Here is a 23,844-nt window from a genome sequence, read left to right on the forward strand (position 1 = left end):
AAGTACTATCAGAACAACAACATAATGACTAAACAGATACATAAATCTCAGGCCTAGACCTAGATTTTAGCGCCAATATGATTTTTCTTAATTAATATGTTAATTAATATAGTGTAAGTCTGACTTAATCGGTGAGCTATAAATATAAAATATAAAAAACGGGCATATACACTTGACTGTATCTGAAATTCTAGTAATAATGATAATTATATGGAAGTTTTTTCTGGGAAAGTTTCAACTCTAATTCTAAATCCCGTCTGTAAAACCTCTTAACGTACACTGTAACAAGAGTGTCGCCAGCTTCAGTGACTGGGGAGGGCAATGGGGCAATATTATGGAGGATAAAAAATTTGAACTATAAAAATATATATATGCAGGGGATGATGCATAGGATCTAGCGAATATGCGATTTCAGCGCGCCCCCCTAGATCGACGTGCCCTAGGCTGCAGCCTAATTAGCCTAAAGGTTAATCAGGCCCTGACAACATACCTATCTCCTTCCTACATAAATTCATGTATGTACATACATACTATATAATTTACTGTTTACCTTGCGTAATGAAATTGGCGGCGATTTTCTAAAGGATGTCAAAATCTTAATGTTACTCTCTATATTTTATAACTTTCTACAACATAAAGTAAACCTTGTGAATTTACTAACGTTTTCTCATACGATGTGGTATTTATTAATAGGTAAGGAAGTCAATTGCTCGCACTTTGGTCACTTTGAGGCTTGCTACATTTGATCTTTAGGGGGGCGGGGGCAACTGCCCCCACCTTCCCCCTCATGGCGACTTGCTCTGTAACTCTCAACAGTCCTTCTAATAATTAAGCCAATAAAGAAGATACTGCAGAATTCAATATTGCTAGCTGTTTTATAATTGGCAACAGACGACACTGATGGACAATGAACAGATGGGCAATTTGCATGAGGAATAGTTAATTTATATAAAATCAAAGATAGTATTTATATCTATACTAGTGTGAGAATTGGTTCGGAAATACTTTCATGGAATTATTATTATTTTAATTATATAAATTATTATATTTGAAATTATTATTATAATAATTAAGACAGTAGGTAATTAATTTGTGTTAATATCATTAAAATGTGTATCTTTTAACGCCAGTTCCGTTAAGCGATAATAAAATATGTTGGCACTTATTTCTTTCGAAGAATTATGTGTCAAACTCAGTAGAACAAAAGGTTTCGAGACAACTACCGAAATAATACTTATTAATGGGACAATACCTACATTACCATAAGCTTAAATCGATACCCATAGCCTACGACAATTAGATCCATTGCTAAATCTAATCGTCTTAAGAGGGCTTAAGTAAAATCCTATTACGTACATATTGCGTAAGTATTTCTAAGGCAGATAAGGTCGTAGGTTCGATCCCCGGCTGTGCAACAAAGGACTTTCTTTCGCTCGAATGAAAACGTCGTAAGGAAACGGGCTTGCTTTAGACTCAAAAAGTCTACAGCGTGCGTCAAGCACAGGAGCCTGACCTACTTGTCTATATTTCACAAATTATCTTAAAACATATACTGAAGTCCAGATCTACAAGATTGTTGCGCCACTGATTTATTTTTTTATTTTACATAAATTAGATAATAATATCTTTGATATAATTTTGTACTACTAATGTCGCAATTCATACGATATCATCTATATAAAAGACGTCACCAACGGTAACAACCACACGCTTAAAAAGAGTGGCAGAAAGTTTCTTGCCAGTTCTTCTTGCCCGCTCTATGCCCTTGACTTTCGAACTGGTAATAAATGTAAATTTGAAATTAATTTTACTTCTTTTCTGACGTAAGTGAACTTATTTACCTATATCCATAATGTTATTTTAACTTTGACTATGACATAATTAGTAAAATCTATGAACAATTTTTTAGTCGTTAACAGATATATTTAATAAACATTAATATCTTTATTAACCTCTGCAGAGGCGCTGGTTTTGATGTAACTTACATGTCTTAAGCACCTGAATAGCGTATTTTTATTAAAATCATTCTATAATCCGGCAAGCATCTTGTACAAATCAATAGTCGAATGAATTAGTTTAGATTAATTTAAAAAAAACTGTTTTATTTTGAGGTGGAAATAGCACAGAAGAGTACTATGACTTACATACCTTGCAAGTACCAGATAGGTCAACTTGTACATAAAACTTGTCGAGTCAAAATATCTCAACTAGTGAAATATAAAAAAAAACTTTATTAAAGCCTTGTATCTCGCTCTAATATACACATTAAGTGTCTTATGTACATAAAATAAATTTTTGTAATGAGAAATAAAGTTCTTTAAACATAATCATAATATACAAAATGACTAGATTAAATTATAGCTAGAGCTTAGTGCTAGGTCATGTGTATGAATCCTTGTTGAGATTCTGTTTATATACTAAACATGCGACGTCTGCGAGATAGCATGCCGGAGGTCGCCGGTGTCATTGCAACAATGCTTCATTAAAACATGATGGCTTACCGTCTCATTCTTCGTAGCCCAAGGTGTCATTATTCGGAGTTGTTTATCTTTAAGGGAAATATAAGAGGTATCGGGATTCTCTAGAAGTAGTTACAAGAACGTTCTTTTAAAATAAAACTCTAGTTCGGTGGCTTCACTAGCGTATCATTTTGAACCATTAAGTTATTCCACCTGACCTGTTATTGGTCATCTTTTTACTGGAGTGTGAGCAGTCTATCGCACACAGTATGTATATAACAACCTCTAGTTAGGCTATTACACGGTCATCTGCATGTTGGACTGATCAGATTAAGTCTGCCGTAGGAGAATCACTGAATTAGTCCAGCAGGACCTCCAATAGGCAACGATGGTGGAACGTCGTGAAGCGCATAACATCTGCGCCTTCTATTACCACATAGCAATCACGACCGCTCTGTCAAGAGCGTACCGAATAAGAAGAAGAAGAAGAAGAAGTTAGGCTCTTAAACTAAAGAGATTCCTCCACAATAGATATATATATTTCTTTGACATTAAAAGTTATAGACTCACGTCAAGAAGAAAATACAATTGTAAAGTATTGAAATAAAATGTTAATGTATGCAACAAACACCATAATTACGAAGTTCTTTTCCTACCACTTAACCTAAAACAGAGATTTCAATGCTCTCAAAGTACGTTTTGGGAAAATGTTTTTCACTAGTAACAGTGCATTGTGGAAGTGACGCTCATTTTGTAGAAAGCGTCAAGTGTCGCCAGAATTCTGAAGATTCTCGTTGGGAGTTCTTCAACCAGCGCTTTGTTCTAATTCTTCAAAAGCTGAATTTGTGTGATTATAATGCTTTTGCTTAACCTCGGCATTTTCGTTTGAATAAAATTTAGTTATGTAAATATATTTGTGTAGTAAAATGTAGGTCATTTATTTTATTACATATAATATACTAGCAGACTCGGCGAAGCGTTGCTGTAGCTAATGTTTTTGTTATATTACATAGAAGTAAACTAGAATAGAGTAGAAAGGTTGGTACGTTTAACACAGCGCCGTCTGTTAGAAATGTATCAAATAATAAACAAATATTTGCAATAAAATAATATTTCATGTATAAATTGAGATGTAAGCTATCCTAACTTTTAAGTTAGATCAAACTGCACGTGGTGTTTATTATATATATATATATATTATATATGTAGTATATTATTTATGTTTGTAGTTTAGGAGTGCATCGCGGACAAACATCGTGACAGGAGATTTATATATTATATTAAGATGCTGTAATTATGTGAAGTTCCAATGAGACTGAAATCCCTTTCCTGTTAAAATTCAAGCTGTATGACATGCAAGAGTACTTAAAACAAATGTTTTTCCGGGAATTAAATCTTTATGAAAATTGAAATATCCATATTCTGAAATACATCTCGATATTAATATTACGTGAAGAGGGAAAAATAGATTCAACATTTTACTATTCCAATTCCTTTACAATACAGGTCACAGCTATCCATGTCGTTTGCATGCGACCACCCGCAGACAGGTTACCTGCAATATTTTACAGAGAAAATATATTTTACAATATTTAATATGAAATTTATTTTTGTCAGCAAAATGTAGCTTCACTTATTAAAACATAATATATTTTATTGTATATACAGTTTTCCAAATATAAACCTACATTTTAGCATAACACGTTATTTTTTTTTTAAATGCTCTTGGTACAACCGTGATATATCAGTTATATCACCCACTATTCCGCAAACTTTTTGCGTTCTAGGTACATCTAGGAAAACTAATTCTTTTGGACATACACCATAAATTAAAAATATAAAAGTAATAATGAAGATATATTATTAATTAACAACTTTAAGTTAATGTAAAACATGTGACTGTTTAGTATTAGTTTTCTGTTATTTGTGTGTGGTCCTAAATTTTGGGTAAGTAATTTTTGACAGGACTGCCCCGATCTCTTTTGTTGGTCTTCTTGATCGCCGACCTAGTTGGCAAATGATCATGAAATAGATACAAAAATCTAAGGCCTACACCTAAAAAAGTTGTAGCGCATAGTTATTTTATTTTTGAATACAACATTTAAATGGAGTCTGATTTATATTACAGACTTTGTCAGGTTTTAACTTTAGATGGACTATCTCAGTGATTAGTATCTGAACATCGTATAGGAAATCGAACCTAAACTTACCATTGGACAATACCACAGAGCTTATAAGACACCGCTATTATAAAAAAGGCAGAACGTCTTTTCTTTCAGTTAAACGCGTTCCAGTCTCATCAGTCTTCATACAATGCGGCACACATTTGTATCCATTATGGCATTCCTTGCTGTACTCCTCACTGCGAAAGCTTCGGATTTGGGCAGAGATGGTTTTAATTACTACAAAGGTATGTTTTCATATATATCATAAATTTAGCAAACGTTTAGAATAATTAAAATGTTATGGATAAAAACCATTATATAATAATATTCAATTTGCTGATCAATTTATAAAGGAAATGTTAACCTTTTAAACTTAATTTATTATTATAATATTTAATTTATTAATTTAAATTACAGATTATTTACGCGGCAGGTCAGATGATATAGCACCAACTCCTTATGACGATCGGACATTTTTGTGTAAGTTTTCAAAATAGACTAGAATGATAGTTTTTTGTATATTAAATACTAGCTGACATGGCAAACGTCGTTTTGCCATGTATATCATTTATAATAAAAAATAGGGGTTGATTGTAAAGGTTGAAAATTTAGGGTTGTATGTTGTTTTAATGCTGTTAATCCAGTTGATAAAAAAATAAAAATTTATCTAAAAATTAAAAATAAATATTTAGTGGTGGACTTACCTTTAACATTAAGGGGGATGAAAAATAGATGTTGTCCGATTCTCAGATATGCCCAATATGCACACAAAATTTTATGAGAATCGGTCAATTCGGAGGAATTTAACCACAAACACCGCGACACGAGAATTTTATGTATAAGATTTACGACGTTATTAGGTTACTACAAAGACAATTTTTCTTTTTAAGTAGAAATGAAGAACAGTCTTTCACTTAAGTACCTTTAAATAAATAAAAAAGAGCATATGACTGAAGAACAATGATGAACAATATGATAACTCCTAAGATCGATTACCACCGATAAAATTAACTAATTACTTTAAAAAGATCAGTGTACAATACGTAAAGACGTGACTCTGTCCCTTTGGAGTTGGTGCATATATTAGCAATTATAGCAACTCTAATTTTCAGGGAACACATACGTTATTGTCTTGTTTTTTAATTATTTAATAAAATTAATCATTTATTCAGACTACTTTGGCATTCCTCTATCATATCCAGAGATAGCCATACCAGAATACGGAAAGGGAACGGCAAATCTTTTTAAAAGTAAGTAACATTGTTACATAACATTACAAATAATTATCTACTTATTTATTTTCAACGCCCAAAGTCTTGAGACTTAAGTGATCTACTTTCTATCCTATGCACTAATGGAAACACAAACAAAGGCAATCATCGTGACGAAAATGGGATGTCTTAGACTCAAGAATTCAAAATCATTTACATATAAGTAACTCAATGTTACACACACAACAACACATTAATGAACGTCAAAACAGAAAAATACTTACATTAAATACTTCTAATTTTTTCGTTTACTGCCAATTTTTAAATCAAGGGCGTGGAACGGATGAGAAAAAGTTGCAATAAATTATTTAAATCGCCAAGTTTTTTTGTTTAACACAATGTTTGTTTGGAGCTGCAACTATTACACCATGTTCCACATGACATCTCAAGTAATATATAATAATAAAATAAAAATCGTAGTATCGGTAAAGTTAATCACCCATTTCGTTAGAAAACGATTAAATTGTAGACTGACTAGATTATTGAAATACCTGCAGCGACATCTATTGAGTCAATTATGAATGTAATCATCAAATTCCTAAACTACTATATCAGGAACAGTTGAACAGAAAATCTTTGATTAATCAATTATTTTATACAGATCATATGCTGAATAGAGAAGCCTGGCCCGCAGGTACTCCTGACAAGAGAACATCAAAAACTGGCCTCTCGCTTCTAATGCAAAGCAAACAAGATGTAAAGCCCACGTAAGTTACTAGCTAGAGAGATCGTAAAACAAAAGACAAAATATGCGTTTTGCTTAATTGACACGCACACACAGTTTCATAAAACATTCTAACCTCATAGTTTTATTCCAAATATATAAATATCTAATAAAATCAATAAATTACTATGTAAGATTCGTCGAGCTATAGTGTGGATGTGGTTCCAAATTTTCCAAATACTATATTATATTCCTTACAAACTTACATTTTATTACGATTATATCTATTTGAAAATCTTTAGTAATATGTTATCGGCTTTAAGGATTGCAATTAGAAAGTAATATTAGGTTGTACGTTGGATAAAATAATTGTGATTAAATTAAGAAATAGTGAATAGAATATTTTTATTAATGCTATTTATTATTTCGTGTTTGGTTTTGAGATTTTCTTTCTTTTATTTATAACTAGTGAAGTGGTTTTAGAATATAGATTCTATTATAAATACATTTTATATTTCAGGGAAGACAGCCATTATTGTCTCTATGGAAAATAAAGGCAAGGTAAAGAGTTCATTTTAATATTACTATAGTACACTCCATACATGACCATTGCTTCTAGGAAACGGCGTATTAAAATGAAAGCATATATTTCGAAGCTGATAAAGAAAATTTGAACATAGTTTACTCTATAGAGAATATGATTATCACAGGCCGTAGTTATATTATAATGCTGACATACAATTTTTGAAAATTCTATACATTAAAAAAACGAATTTATGTATTAAATAAAATGTTTTCAAATTAAGAAAACGTTTTGGCGTTCCAAATTTCTTCAGTGTTGCATTATGAGTTTTTAGTGTTTGTAAGAGACTTTATTATCGTATCGTCCACGAAGGACAATATTGTAATTAACACAAAAAAATTTAAGGAATTTCTGGTCAGTTTGGAATAAAAAGAACGTTAACACTTGCACGAGACTCAGTTTATATAATAATGGTGATAATAATACTTTGATGTGCTGGTGCTATCATATCATCATTTATTTCATCTCAATGATCAAACTTTTAGATTTCGTTACATATCTTATTTTATTAAGCAATTTCATGTGTTCCTTTACAGATTCATGGAGAGTTCAAGATTACCTCAGTATGATACAGAAACATATTTGAATAAAAAAGTCATATATATCTTAAATCGTTTTAGTTGATACCTAAATATGAAACATTATTAGTTAGATTAAATTAAATTATAATGTACGCAATGTATGCAAGATTAAATTAATGTATAATAATAAATTATGAAAAATGTTGATTTGAAGTTTTATTTGACATCAAACTAAAAGTATAAACAATTTTAACAAACATATTAGTCCGTTACATATGACATTGGCGTTTTTTATGGGAGGAACAAATAGTTTATTTTCATAAAATTTAAAAATGTAATTTTAATTAATCAAAGTTTGTATCTATGCACTTTTGCCATCTTATAGGTAGTTTATTGATCACTTTACTAAAAAAAAGAGTGTGTGTACTTATGTACACGCGTTAAAAGTTTTACTTCTTTGGCGAAAGGAAAAAAATAACTAAAATGCAGTAGTGATTAACGATAAATATTAAAATTAATAAAAAAGATTTTATTTAAATAAATAAATTATTAGTAAATACTATCACCGTCTTATATGAAATTGATTTAAAAACACCAAAATAATATTTATTTATTCACACTGTTTAATTGTACTGTTACGAAACACTAGTTCTAAATATAAATATACTAGAATATACAACTTGAACATAGTTATCGATTTCCATGCCACCTAGACCTAACTTTACGATGTCGACTTTAGGCGCGCGCATCGTAAAAACTCACTCTCATCATTTTTCTCCATCACTCCAAAAGAAGTATAACTTCAAAAACAGTCGAACAAGATAAATAAAATCTTTGGTTTCGACTGCCCCATCATAGTTAATTTTTTTACCTTGCAAGAAGTTATCCTAATTTTGAAAGTAATGAAAATCCCACGGTGAAACTGGGTCGTATATGTATTATGCAAGTACCTAACTTATATTACTATAATATTTGTCAACACGTGATCATACTCGTGACTCTGTTGTCTCATAATTCGTGTGCTGCCATAAAACATTTTTCGTTTATATTTGGCAAATAATTATTCGTTCGGTAATTTTTTAGGTCCATAATGTTTAAACTGTGTTAGTTAAACAATTGAACTAACCAGAAAAATAAAAACACAGCCATATCATTTAAAGAAGCATTTCGGGTTAGACTGCAGACAGAAGCTAGTAAAAATAAATTAAACGGACGGCTAGAGATTACACGACTAATAAAGTTTTGGGAAAACTCCGGCCCCAGTTAAATATTGAAGCAGCCTTTCTCAAAGGAAATAATTATACCTCCTCAAATTGACGTCTGATAAAAACCGGCATTCATAAAGATATTGAGCGAAAAGATTCTGTTAGCGATGTCCTACTTTCTTCTGAATAATGGCTGAAGCGAACCGTATCGGGGGAAAAATCTTGAAATGATTGGTTGCCCGACAAAAGATCATTTTGTAAGTCGAGATGTGTTTAAAATGCAGGTTTGACCTTTCTATGTTATCCGTTTCAACGCCATAGCCTAATTCGTGATATATTTATTACGACGTAAAAGATTTTTCAAACCTCGTAGTATTAAGAGTGTCGTCGCCTGAAAATTAAATCAAGTTAGATTTATTTTGTTATTAAAATTTGAAGAACTTATACTAATACAAATAATATTCATATAAAGAAATATGATCCGATTGTTATATGGATTACTTATAGTCCGAGATCCCACTGCAGGATTGGTGCGTTCATCGAGTTTTTGTTTAAAACCAAATTTTTATGTTTATTTATAATTAGGAGAATATATATTTACTAGGTTGCCTATCAAAATTTGGCCGCCAATATTTTTAATTAAATTATTTTGAATTGATTTTTGGTAAAAGATTACGTTCATTTAATTTTTAAATAAAATAACGTCTACATCACGGTAATTAATATGAAGATTCTAAAAAATCACGGTTGCCGTTGCGCACATGGCCGCACCTCTTTGCAGCCAAGTGTAAACAGGTATGATTCCGATATATTTATACGTTTATAACGGATATCTATTAATTATATGTGAAATTGAAGCTAATTTTTTTCTATTAATTTTCATATAAGGGTGCCTAATTATATCTGGCCGCAAATGAGGGTTGCTGGCGGTTAAAGATCATAAATATTTGAGGTAGACTGAAAGAGAGTTAGCGCGTACGTCATTTGTCAGACAAGGACAGCGGTTGCCGACTGTGCGACGCTTTTAAGCCATTGCGCATCCAAATCATTAGTAGAGTCAATTGTTAATAAATGCTTAATAATACTTAAGAAGGCAGAAGTCTTGCCATATTAATATATTTTTCAACGTAAATATATCGAAAATGATTATACGACCTTACATACCAAAATCAGATTTCGCAACGTCATGTTTGCAGCGGGATGTAGGGACATAAAAATTCTGTCCGTGTCTTCAAAGGATTGGTATGTTTCACCTTTGCTCTCCAAATGCTTCCTCAAGTGTTAGCAATCAATAAATTTTGTTATTTGTACATAGTGAATACTAGCGGTTTGTATACAATACTTCATACGTAATACATACTATTTTCGAGACTTTGTCTACGTAAATTTTATATAGACTTATACTTATACGGCAGACTCATACGGCTATTATAAATTAACATTTAATGCTGGTAACTTCTTCCTGTCTGTTGCCAATAAAATGGAGGCTAAATCTTTTTACGAGGAAAGCGTAACCTATTTTGTCGCCACCGCAAGCCTCCAATGATTGATAGTTCCAAAGAAAAAGCGTAAATTCCGAACGCACAAATTACACGGAAATAAAGTGAGTACTAGTAAACCGATAAAAATGGTGGTCTTAATATTTTAAGACGTAAGAGTTTTTATAAACAAATCTTAAGAAATTATCAATAAATGCTCTTCATTTAGCTTCCTACAACCTTAAATTGCTGAAAAAAACCCGTCCTACATTTAGCCATCATTTGTCGATTTGTTTTCGGTAGTGACTCCAGCTTAAAGACATACGATGGATGATTGGTTAAGAGAATTATCATCTGAATACATTAGTTCGTTACTATTGCAAATTCACTCAAGTTCTTCCAAGTATAAAATGTGCTGTGTCGGTATAGACGGGGAGAAAATTTTCAATTCGACTCAAATCAAATAGTGTTCGCATTTATTCCGTTTAACTTTACAAAAGTGCACAACGAGCTCTGTAAAGTTTATAACATTGTCTTGAGTCTGAATGTATAAGAGAGTGGCGAGTTTAACGTGTATAGTGACTTTTGTTTCCGAATGTACCTGCTTAAACACGCTCAAGGATTTTGTAAATTATAACACGGTTCTTCGTAGTTACGTAGTACGTACGTAAGTAGTAAGTACGTTTGTGTGCGATAAGAAAATTAAGTTTTCGTTAGTTTGATGGCGGTTGTTGGAGGGATGCAGTAAGTAGTAAGTAACAAACGATTTGCGAAGCTGACGGACTATAATAACCGGAACTTCAGATATTTACTGGTTCTTAAAATTGAATGACACATATAGGACCTATACATGTTATGTTTTAATTTCTGAATGTAAGAACAACTACAGAGCTTATTTATTACTGAAAAATCTGATATTCTGGATTATATTTTATAATAGTTAAGTTTATCATTAACATCTTTTTTTTATAGAACAGGGGGCAAATGGGCAGGAGGCTCACCTGATGTTAAGTGCCCATGGACACTCTCAATGCCTGAGAGAGGGTTCGCGAGTGCGTTGCCGGATGAGATTATCTCATATGGAGTGCTCTACATTCTTAAGGTTTGGTTACATAATTATTTCAAAAATGGAAAGGGAAATCAAATATTTCTTGTAGGAATTATATATACGGTATAAGTATTTACTCCTGCAACTCTTCATACGGTTTCCGTTAAATAATCGTTGATGTATAACCATACTTACAAATATATTCCTCGTCTACAAAGACGGGACTTGAGCTACTGTTAAATTACTTTTATTATTATTAGAAATTATCTATGACAAGATATTTCAATAAGCTGGTATAAAAAATAAAGTATTATTGCTAGTATTCTATGTAAAATATGGAGTCAAAAAACTTTATATAAATAATCATTAATTTACAAAGTGTCAAGTCTCACGTATAAAAATTACTATTTGTAATCATAAAACGAATCGAATTTTGTTAACATTTGTTCACGTGTTTATAGGCTTGGTGCGTCTTCTCGTCTATCTTGCGTAGAGTTTTGCCGGGTTCTTAAATTTATAAATTGTTATTTTCCATTCAAAGTATAAAATGTCATTTTCATTCTGGATCAAGCATCATCAAAGATCTGTAGTCAGTTATTAATAAAATATCATATTTATTTTACCTTTTGTCAAAGATTATCCATTAGCACGCACATCTATTTAACTATACATTACCTCTTACTTGGCACGTAGATAGCTTCAAACAAATACATAAGTCGAATAAAATACTTCAAGAATCGTAAATAACCAACGGGGAGTGCTTTCCTATCATTTGTTCGCCTCCAAATTGTAATCAGTAGAGCGATATTCGAAATCTTTCTGTTACCCCTAATTTTGCCCTCTGGGATTCTCTGCGCTTTCTCAAATCGATTTCATTCAATGCCAGTGAGATTTCAAAGGTTTTGTAAAAGATTTGAGTTGGAATATGGTTTTACTAATATGTTGTTTTAATAAAAAAAATGGATCTTTGTATTAGAGGTATACTACTTTTGTTAATGAATTTTGGTATTTTTTGTAGTTATAAGACGAAGTTTCTAATGCTACGTAATTAAAGGTTAAACGTTAGTAGACTCTCACTTGGTCCATTGTGCGTTAAGTTCTTGTTAACTAAGCCAGCCTAGCTCCTTCCAGGAGCACAGAAGTCTCCTGGGCAGTTCACAGGCTTCATCAAGCATACTCACTGCTGTAAGATATGTAGATTTCTGTACAATACTACATAATAGTTTTGCTATGAAATATACTCGCCAAACAATTGAACAAATTTCCGGCATACTCATTAACATACTATCAAGAATTAGCACTTCGAATGTCTGAAGTTTGTTATTAAAGAAACCGTGTACGTGCGTTGCTAAGCTACTGTTTTTAATTTATAATGTTCTACATGAATATTTTTACAGTTTTATTTAGTTAGGTTGAAGTATCATATCTCTAAAAAAATATATTTTGAGTTGAGTTTCACCTCGACGCTGTAACGCTATTTGTAACTACCGATGTAGTTCCGAACGAATTCATCTTAGAGTCGCTCAAATAAGAAACATACAAATACTCTGGCAGTGTGATTGTCTATAGGAAAGGTATCACTAAATATCTTCTTCTACTTCTTGTAGTGCCTCTCCCCTACTGGAGGTTGGTGGTCAGCTCGTCATACTTCTTATTCTTCGCCAAGCGCATCAGTTGTTCTACGCTGGCCACTCCCGTCCCTTATCTGATATTGCGGGTTCATTTATCATCAGGTGCGCCTTATATATATAAAATTATTATTAGTAGTTGGTATATGGATAGGCTTTGGTATCGTCTAACTGGCAGGTATATTTTTACTGATATATAGATTATCCATTTTTGGGAACTAGGGCTATGGACTATATTTTTTTATAATCTATTTTACCTATAATAAAAAAGATTCTAATTTATTATGGAGTCATGTATTTAAACTCGATTATATATAGTTTTCTCCTTATCCTTTGATTACAAAGAAACCGTATTTTCTTCTAATCAAAGAAAGGAACTTTGTAAAATGTATTATAAAATCGTATATTACGTGTAATAGAGCGACTTTAATTCATGGAAATAATCGGTTTCAATATAAGTTTTCTATGAAATACTCATATGCGGTTAGAACTCTTTTAAAATAAATTCAAATTTTCAGAAAAAATTCTTCTAAGATTTTTATGAGATATCATGTACCCGCAACTTGCTATGCAAGGATTTAAGGTAATGGAGATATATTCTTTAAGTATTAAAAAAAAATATGTGACTGTAAAGTTGTGTGTGGTGGTGTCTTTTTCTTTATTCATTACAAATATTTTTGGTTTGCCAAACACGACCTCACACTAAAACTGTATTCTTTAGTAATCCTTATTCAGACACAAAAAGATTTTTTTTAATCAAATACACTGACGCAATTAATGTTCAAAATGAAACCAATAATTGTAATAATTAAGTGCTTTAACATGTGATGAGGAAGATGATGTAATGCCGGTTACAAACTTAAGATTGAAACCTTAAAGAGTGGCGAAGAGTTTATTACCAGTTCCTCTCTTTTGTTCTTCAGCCTTAATTTGTGAACTGGCAGTAAACATACATTTAGGAGCATTATTTTTTTACTTATATTCACATACACGAAGAAATGGCATTTTGATTGTTTTTATAATATGATATTTATCTCCAATATCATAATTGATTGAAACATTTCCTATTTTTTTATGAGACAGGAGCGCCTGATCCTATCACTGCTGGGTCACTTAAAATATAGTTATCACCGCTCGCTTGCAGTGCGTTGCCAGCCGTCTTCCCTCGAAATACCCTAACCTTACCTAACGCATCGGGAATACCAGGAATGGCAGCTGGTTACGTAAAATGGTGTGCTAAAATGAAAAAAGTGCTCTGTCTTGGAATTTCTTCTTCAGGAAGACGTTTGGGTGCCTTCGCCTATTTGTGAAACTTCTTAACTCCAAACCAAAAACAATAATAGTTCTATTGAATATTTATTTAGTAATTTTGAATCCGTGCCGTTATAGTGGTTCGTCTTGATTTCTTTAAGGAAATATTCGATAAGGCGAAATGTGTTCAACGGACAATCGCCTACCCTTTCGGATGCTCCATTTCCGTCACCTAATGAAATGTGAAAACTTTTGTGCGGACAATGAGCGTTTATTAAGCATCCTAAGAGAATACAAAAGAGGCCAATTTATTTTTATTGAATTACACTTTCTATGTTAAATTAATTTGCCCTTTGATAAGTTATCAGAAGTTAATGGACGAATATATAAATTAATTAAGGCAAAATTGTCTTCCTAGGTTACATGTTCATTTTTTATTCTTTGGTTAGAGCGTTTTGTTTTAATTATGAATTTAAAGTTATATGGCCTGTTTTAATAGATTGGTAATTTTTTGATTATTTATTTTAATTTAAAATTCAAATCATGCTCGCTTGTCATTGCTTGTGGCGGCATCCATGCGTCGGGTTGTCTCTCTCCCGAAAATATGGCGAGAGGGCCGATGGCTGGCCATGCGTCATACTCGTGAACGGGTGCTACTTGTAGTGACTGTCGTGTATGCGGTGATGTTAGTTATTTCGACTATGTATTTGAGTGTGGTTCCCACTAGACTGTCAGTGCGTGCTCCTATTTCGTTATGCCTCCTGCTGATAGAGGATTTTTGACAATCTGAGACAAATCTTTGTATTTTAATTTATTTTATAATTATTTATTACCTAAGATGTCAAATGGAAAATGGTGTAATGATTGCAGCTCCTTACAAACGTGTAAAACAAACTAAAAACTTGGCTATTAAAAAGAGTGTCGGAGAGTTTAATGGCAGTTCTTCTCTTCCGTTCTACGCCCTTGATTTCAGAAATGGCTACTGCCAGAAATTTACGTTTACAGTTTAGTAATGTAAAATTAGATGCATTTAATTTTTTGTTGTTTATTATTGTACATTGTGTTACCTATATGAATAAATGATTTTTTTACTTTGACTCTGAGTAGGTCAGTCTTGGTCTCATATTCCTACATATGTTTTGACCATTTGCTTTCCTCAAATAAGAAAATAGTAGTTTTCTTGTAGCCTTTTGAACCTGATACACGGCTTAGATGCCTCTACGGGTTTGCTCACGATGCCTTCGTACAAACGAGTATTACATGTAGACATAGACAGAAAACTTCATTGGTGCACAGTCGTGATTAGAACACACGACTTTAGATATTATAGGCGCGCTGAAATCACTAAGCCAACAGATAGATGCTGTAGATAAAAATTATTTTATGCCAGATACTTATGTTTATAACTGTTATTAAATTTCTAGAAAGCAATCAAAAATCCTGGATATTTTTTCAATATTGGTTGCTATATATATCTCATCGAGATCACAATTTTAATATCGCAAAAATGTATTATGAATTCAAATTCCTCTACACAATTAATTTTCTCGTATTTGAATTTTCCGGAATATTAATATCTCCGGTACGTGAGTAGGTTTGCAAGATTCGATTATCTAATTGAGTTATGTAAAAAATGTTATCTTAAATAAGTAAGATATTTAAATTAAACGGAATTATATCAACTAGATTTCGAACATATTTCTTTATTTTACGTACATTATATTGACATTGAAAGAGCCCTCTTGGCTGTTGTCTGTAGGCTGTTGAGTTGAATAATATAGACGAAAAAGATTGGGAGGAAAATGGTCATGATGGAGGGATCCTTGCAGAAAAAATTTAATTATTTTTGTATAAAATTTTTAGTGTTTTTATGTTTCAAATATAAATATATAAGGGAATAAATGAGGCTTAATTATTATTATTACATTATGCGAATTACGATAGAAGGTTAAGAACCTCATAGAAGTACATATCGGCAAACTTTTAAACTAAAGCGAGAGAGAGTGGAGAAAAGTTTGCGCATCGTATCGCAGCGCGGGACACAAAAGTCAACTGATTTACCAATCACGCGATCGAAACGTCTGTCTCCCGCCGAAGGCAAGGACATTTGTTCAAGATTGTTGCCGGTATCTATACATTACCTTAAGAGCATATAATATATACCGTTGTAGCGTCATATAACCTGAAATTAATATATCGGAAATAACTTATAAACTCCTAACTGAAATCAGATCTAAACTCTTCAAACTGGGTCAGAATCATTTAGGTTCAGTAACTTATCTATAAAATGATGCAATTTTCGCGGCATATCGGATCGTCTCTGTTAAGACAGTTGCTATGGTAAAAATACAATTGGAACACATTTATTGACCAATGTATCAAATATATTTTTTTAATGTAATAGGAGGCAAGCTGGTAGGAGGCTACGATATTAAGTGATACCGCCGGCCATGGACTCTTTAGGCTCGCAAGTGCGTTGCAGACCTTTCAAGAATTGATATTTTTTGAAGGGCCGTAAAAATACTTATATATTTATATATACAAAACTGTTAATGATTGGTTTTAATTAATATTTGTTTTATTTGATCTTTAACAAGAGTTATAAATCGCACTGTGAAATATGATAGAAAACAGAGAATTACTTAACTATATGTTAGTTTCGTAGGTGTTAGCTGAAACTCAGCTTGTGTTTGGTGAGTTTGCCTGACGATTTGGTTGAAGTGGTTATATTATATATATTAGTGTATATTTATAGCTACTTTACATAATTTTTCAACTTCAATAAAACTTTAAGGTTTCAATTAATGTGATTTTGTGTTAAGAGTTACCTATGTTTAGTTATTTATTCATGGGCATGTCCTTGACTTGCCTGTCTTGCATGTATGTATATCTCGGTGAAACGGTTGGTTTTTTAAATTTATTTATTTTGTTCGCAAATTCTGCCTGTCGCAATGGCTTGCAAATTTAGCATAGATTTGGTCGAATTCAAATGTTTAGTATGTTCTAAATTAAATCGTGTTGTTTACATCGCTTTCTATATAATTTCGATTTAATTTTTCGAAGACACTAGGACCAAATTAAGGCGAGTAAAACAGTGGAACACGGTACATTTATAATAAGCACGATCCATTGACCTACATACGTTGTCTTTTTGACATTATACATCTTTATCAATTTACTTCCACCCGATATAGTAAGTGTTTATGTGAATGGTTAGTCTATAACTTCATATTCTAGATGTGTAATAGCGTCTTTATTTGTTTGAGAGCTGTATTGGTCTGGTGATTTCAACGTTATAATTAATTTACAAAGAATTTACACTGGTAACATGTGTACTTTGTACGGAAACTTTTGTCTGTTCTGAGTGTATTTTACAGTGTTCGCTTCCTTGATTATATGGCTCTTCTATTACACTGTTCTTCAGAATAGCTTAACTAATGATATAAGTTTCGTAGCTATTTATAAATTTCACATCAAGTTTATCAACAAACTTATCTGCCAAGATCCCTAGTTTCAGTTTCACGTCTTCATTAGAACAAGAAAGTGCCATCGCTGGGCAAAGGTCACGTACACTGTATTAATTTTGGGTTTATTGAATCAAACGTGAGCTCCATACGCAATAAGTTAATATGGGATTCAATGTTGATTTGAAAATTTACTATACTAATTAAACGCAAGTGCAAATATTGAGGTCATATGAACCATAGTTTCATCAAATATGTATATTAGCTTACATTCAATTATCGTGATTCCTTTTAATGTCACATAGTTCACACTTTATTACCTTGTAGACAGTGCAGAGAGGAATGCCGGGATTTGGAGGAAGCCTTTGCCAAAAAGGGCACACATGCACCAGAATTGGATTAAAATGGAAATTTGTTTAAATGTATATAAAATATATAATGAAAAATGTTTCTTAATAAAGGCTATTATTATTATATTATTATTATACCTTGTAGAAAAACATACATATCTCAAAAGCAGGCTACATTAATATGTATATATCACTACTTTACATTGCCTATAACATTATGTTATAGGCAATGTAAAGTAGTGATAGAACGCAGTTTTATGAGTAGTAGTTTCAAGAATTAAATTATCTAGGGAACGAAAATCAAAGCCACCGCCAGAGAGGAACATAAAATTTTGCTTTAAGTAGTTACCTAGTTAAGTATGTTAGACAGAAACAGTTTCAAATAACAAAACACTTCTAGGATTTCCATACAAAAATGTATCCTTAACATTCTAAAACTCGTCTACGTATTGTCTATTTCACAAAATCTTTATTTATTTTTCTCACAAAAAATTCAAACATAGTTACAGTTATTTATTATTATAAATAAATAATTGTCTTTCTTCTATAAAGAGTCTTGAAAAGTATATATTGATTTAGAAAAAATAAACAATAATTATTATAATGATGTGTATGTGTGTGAGTGAGTGTATGTGTGGATGTGTGTATATGTATTATAACGTAATTGGTAATCAAATAAACTATACACTATTATACTATAAATTATTATTACCTAAACATAAAATAAAATTTAGTGACAACTTTATGCTCAACTATTTTACTATGGTTCTGTATCCTCATAGTTGAAGTCCAGTAGCCACAGTTCAACTGTATTCAATTAAACATACAAGCAACAATTCATTTTATATGAAAATCCATTGGTAGTAGAGGCGTGGGTATAAAACATCGCAAGGTTTAAAAAAAGCAGCCTCAAATTCAATTAAGGCCTCACATTGGTATGCCGCTCATCGCCGGAACTAGTAATATCAATACAGCCTTAAGCATCGAACTGAAATAGGCATCATCAAATTGAGTGGATCACGTAGCGTATATCAATTTGTGGCGACGTGAGGATGGTGGCAATTTACAGTCTGTAATTTAGATCCTTATTCTCATAATTATAGACATTCAATGGTCCTAATTTTATGATAATACCTATTAGACGTCCTTTGAAGCTTCGTTAGGTGTGAATTAATCAGAATTTATGGGAACAATGTTATATGATCTAAGATATCACATGTATTACCTTTGAGATACATAATGTTTCCGTGCGATGGCTAAGTTAATGGATTTAATAAAACATATAAAATTTTGCTATATTTACCTTAAGATGTTGTTGGGTTAGCTAATTACGTGATAACATAAGACCGAAGGTCACTTAAGTAGGGACTGAATAAATTGACCGACTTGGTGTTACAAGGATCCCACTTCTTACGGTAGAAGAAATGCGTTGCGAGACTTTTTTTTTTAAATAATGTTTTTGATGTCACTAAAAAATTTATAGGTGGCATTGAGCGGGGCCATATGGCAAGATACACACATAAAAGGTTAATTATAAATAAATCAATATGGAGAGGACTCAAGGAAACAAGAAAAAAAGTTGTAGAAGTTTATAAAAATCACTAATTATTATTTTTATGTAAATTTACTTCGTTTGTCTTGGTGCCAAATGAGAATGGAGAATACTCCACTCAAAACTAATAAGTTTGTACAGACTTGTGTGCATAAAATAAAATCATACAATATTATATCGCAAGCCCGAGATAAACACAAGTCTGTCAATTGTTTTTGCTGTTTTTCCAGATATTCAATACTTATACACAGCCTGGAAACTGTAAAAGCAAGATAAGATTAGCGAATAATTTCCATTTAATGTAATTGGAAAGCCGAAGTTTTTATAAGCGATTACTGATGCCTTTTGTTCCCTGATCGGAATTTTGCCGATTCTAAAACAAACGACCTCAAATTCTGAGCGATAAGGAAGTTGGGCTTTTAACATAAATTTTGGGGGCATTAACTGGCATGATGGGAATGCGACATTATTCTACTAAAGTGTTTTAGATTAGCGGCATTTTGAATTGGTCGTCATATGAATCATTCTTACTACGTGTACACATTAGGAAGTTTTCTTATAAGTTATATGTCGGGTCTTTCACATATAAATAGAACAATGTTAAAATATACGAATAAATAGGGTTAATAGCTACATTAAAATGGTTAATAATTTTCTATTCTTAGTAGGGTTGCCTGGAAGAGGCCGCCTGTAATTTAGATGTATTGTGTTATTTGTGTTTCTTTGTAACGAAGTGCGAATAAATAAATAAATAGGTTTAAGTCTGAAATGCGAAAATATTCCTTCCAATAACCGTTAAATGTCCACATACTGGAAAGTACTAATGCAATTCAGTTGTGAATACAAAACATTTTGCGCGTAGTTTTATTTGATTAAAATTACACGCATTGATTTAAATCAATTAATCATTAATATAGTTTTACACAAGATCTACTGATACAAATTATGTATAATCACATACGTATAGTACGAGTAAACACTCTTCATACATATGAAAGCCCATACGGACCATACATCAAGGACGAATGGTGGAGACATCTGTGAATGTAAAAGTAGGATCGATCCTTGGCGAAGACATGTGTATCTGATGACCGCTATGCTAATTTCCTCCATGTTTGCTTAGACACTAACAGTAGATTTAATAATAATAATAGCCTTTTAATTCAGATACTAGATTTAAACACGTTTTTAATTCAACCCTATTATAGATGTGACCTTTAATAAAAATTGTTCTGTAATTAAATCCGAAATTTTAACAGAAAGTTTAATAATTGCCTATAAATCTATCAGTACGTAAGTTTAAATATGTCAGTTGTGATATGTCGCTTTAACGGTAGATGGTGTGGCTTTCGAGGTAGCCATTAATTTTACTTTGTGACGTCATTACCATTAATATAACTTAACAATATGCCGTTTCATCTAAGAACTGGGATATTAAATGCATTAGTGTGATTAATGCGTGTTATTGTTAACCATTTCTGTGTAAAATTAGGACAAAATGGGTCTGAAAAGAACATTTTCATATTCTGTCTCTGTACTAAAGGTCGTTACAATGTTAACGGATAATCGGTATATGCTTAAAAAAAAAACCAAATGTATCATACAATTACTATTCATTACACGTATTACGTATACGTTTTGTAAAATTTAATACCGAATGCTCGTTTTTAATGACTTTTGGCTATTATCCTGAATTCATTGAAAATTACTGTTCCGAACGTAGTTTTCGGAATCCCCAATTATTAGTTCTAACTAAATATGAGTAAGTTAATATGATTCCCAGAGACCTTCGCTTCTCCTGCTTCGAAAGATAATAAGAGTATCATTTTTTCGTATTTTATAAAACAATGTTTGTTACATTTAAACATTGCTGTGAACATTTTTTTTTCTATGGAACAGGGGGCAAACGGCCAGGAGGCTCACCTGATGTTAAATGATACCGCCGCCCATGGACACTCTAAATGCCAGAGGGCTCGCGAGTGCGTTGCCGGCCTTTTAAGAATTGGTACCTACGCTCTTCTACTAACCTTCTACTAACACACCGTATTCCTTAGATTTTACCTATTATAATTTATTGTAGAAGTTGGAAGCGGATATGACGTATCTGGTACGCAACTTTCTGTTCTATAATATTCTGATATTATATCTGTAATATGAATAAAACATAATAATATGACGTAGTAAGTAAGTAATCGTAATCTATTATTAATGTCTTTGAGTTCTAATAAGATGTATGTGGCCGGCATTTATCTCCTATTTTATCTTGTCCTATTTTATTTTATCTTTAATTAAAGAACAATATTCCAGCATCATATTTCTTATCTTTGTCCTTTGATCTTCCGCGGTCTGTTTGATTTAAGATTACTTACTATTAATTCTCCTAAAACATTTTCAGCATTTTACCACTAATTGGATTTTTATATTTTACAGTGACAAAGTAAAGCCGGCACATGAAAAAAATACTAGGGCTTCAAACGTTCAGTCTTAATTACAGCAACGTATAATGTACCCGATCATGCATAAACTGCTGGAGTTTGAATAGTTTTGTTGACAACTTGCTTGATTTGTGGCTTAACTTTTCACTCTGCAGTTTAGTAATGAGTACATTTGAATGTAGAATGATTTACAAAGGTCACCCATTTATGTTTATCTACATAAACATTAAGTTCTCAAACACGACTTTGTTAGTATATAATTTAGGTATATTTTATAAAAGAGGTACATAACTTTTTACAAAATTCGTAGTTGAAATAATAATCAGTGTGTTACTCTCATTCCGAGATCGCAGGTTCAAATCCCGACTGCCCCAATGAAATTTCCACACTCGAACGGCAAAGGAAAACATCCTGAGGAAACTGGCATGTTTTGGACCCAAGATGTCAACCCCGAGTGTCAGTCACAGAAGACTCACCTACTATTCAATACTGTCTAAAGGTTGTGGCAATACTTATATTTGATAAATGTGTAAATAACACCGTAATGGTACAGATGATATATCTATGAATATAAAACTGTCGTTTTGTCTTTGTAACCAAACTCTTTCGAAGCGCTCTGCCCGCTGTTATAAATTTCTTTGTGTATATTTGATAGGTCTGGGAACAGGCCGTAAGCTATTAAAAATTCTAAGTAATATCTCCCCGCTTCTTCACCCGTCCTATAAATTATATTTGAACCATTTTTATTAGATTTAAAAAATATATGTAACCCTTCATTGTCACCCTTCTTTCTACCAACAACCTGATAGCGATAAGCCGGGCCGCAACTGGTTCTATATACTTTATCAATTATATTATAATAATTTATGCGAATCGTAAAAAGAAAATTACGTTAGGAACAAGAATATGAATTGACAAATTTTAGAATGCAATAACTAAGATTATAAATTATCTAGCGTTAGTTATAGCCCAAAAATACTGTAATTACACAGTACGTAATATTATTTTAGGCAGTAAGAATAGGTGCACGAAACTGACGGCAAACCTCCAATAAGTAAGAGGCACCAGAAAATATGTCACTAAAACGGTCAGAGGCCAATGTTACAAAAAGGTCGTTGTAGTTTTCCTTAATTCAGATTAATAAAATCTTATTTTAATATGCGAAATTGTATTACGCAATATCTTTTTTAATAAACAAGTAAAAGCATAATTTGATTCAAGTGTTCATGCATTTTAGTGCGCGGTTCGCTTAATGTGGTAATAAATCATATCTTGTAAAAGACAAGAGAGTCGTTGCGAGTAAACTCTCAAATGGCCATAATATTGTTGGACGGGAAATATGGAGAAATTTTGCGTCCTTATATAATACTAGCTTAATGCACAAGAGAATTCAGAGATTAATATGAATGCGTTTTATTTTTCCAGATTCCATTTTGTGTTCCACAAATGATCTGAAATAGCAAGAATTAAAGAAACGAAAAGAAGCTCTATGGCACAATCTTTAATTACGTGCTTTAGAATGCTTATAATGTTTATAAACTAGCGATACTCATAAGATAGCCCGTAATTAAATTACGTAATTATATTCACATTACCAATTTTTTTGTATAATTAAATATTATTTATTATAGTAACTCTCGTTATTATCTACACGTCGTAGATAATAACGAGCCTTTTATAATTTAAATTCGAGATCCCAACGGAAACGTCCTTTCTAGCGATTGGCAAAACTACATTCTTTATTTCAAAGCGCAAAGTTAACTCAGCGAC

At 32.0% G+C, this 23,844-nt stretch overlaps 1 protein-coding gene across 1 annotated transcript; it reads left to right on the forward strand.

The window, feature by feature from the left end:
• Positions 1-4,713: 4,713 nt before the first annotated feature.
• LOC110992223 lies at positions 4,714-7,733 on the forward strand. Its single transcript, XM_022257948.2, has 6 exons — positions 4,714-4,869; positions 5,042-5,104; positions 5,797-5,874; positions 6,497-6,602; positions 7,080-7,120; positions 7,679-7,733. The coding sequence occupies exons 1-5, from the start codon at positions 4,773-4,775 to the stop codon at positions 7,111-7,113; spliced, it is 378 nt and encodes a 125-aa protein (XP_022113640.2). The 5' UTR covers positions 4,714-4,772; the 3' UTR covers positions 7,114-7,120; positions 7,679-7,733.
• Positions 7,734-23,844: the final 16,111 nt, after the last annotated feature.

Source organism: Pieris rapae, chromosome 8 (genome assembly GCF_905147795.1).
Source record: "Pieris rapae chromosome 8, ilPieRapa1.1, whole genome shotgun sequence".
In the NCBI taxonomy this organism is placed as follows: Eukaryota; Metazoa; Arthropoda; class Insecta; order Lepidoptera; family Pieridae; genus Pieris; species Pieris rapae.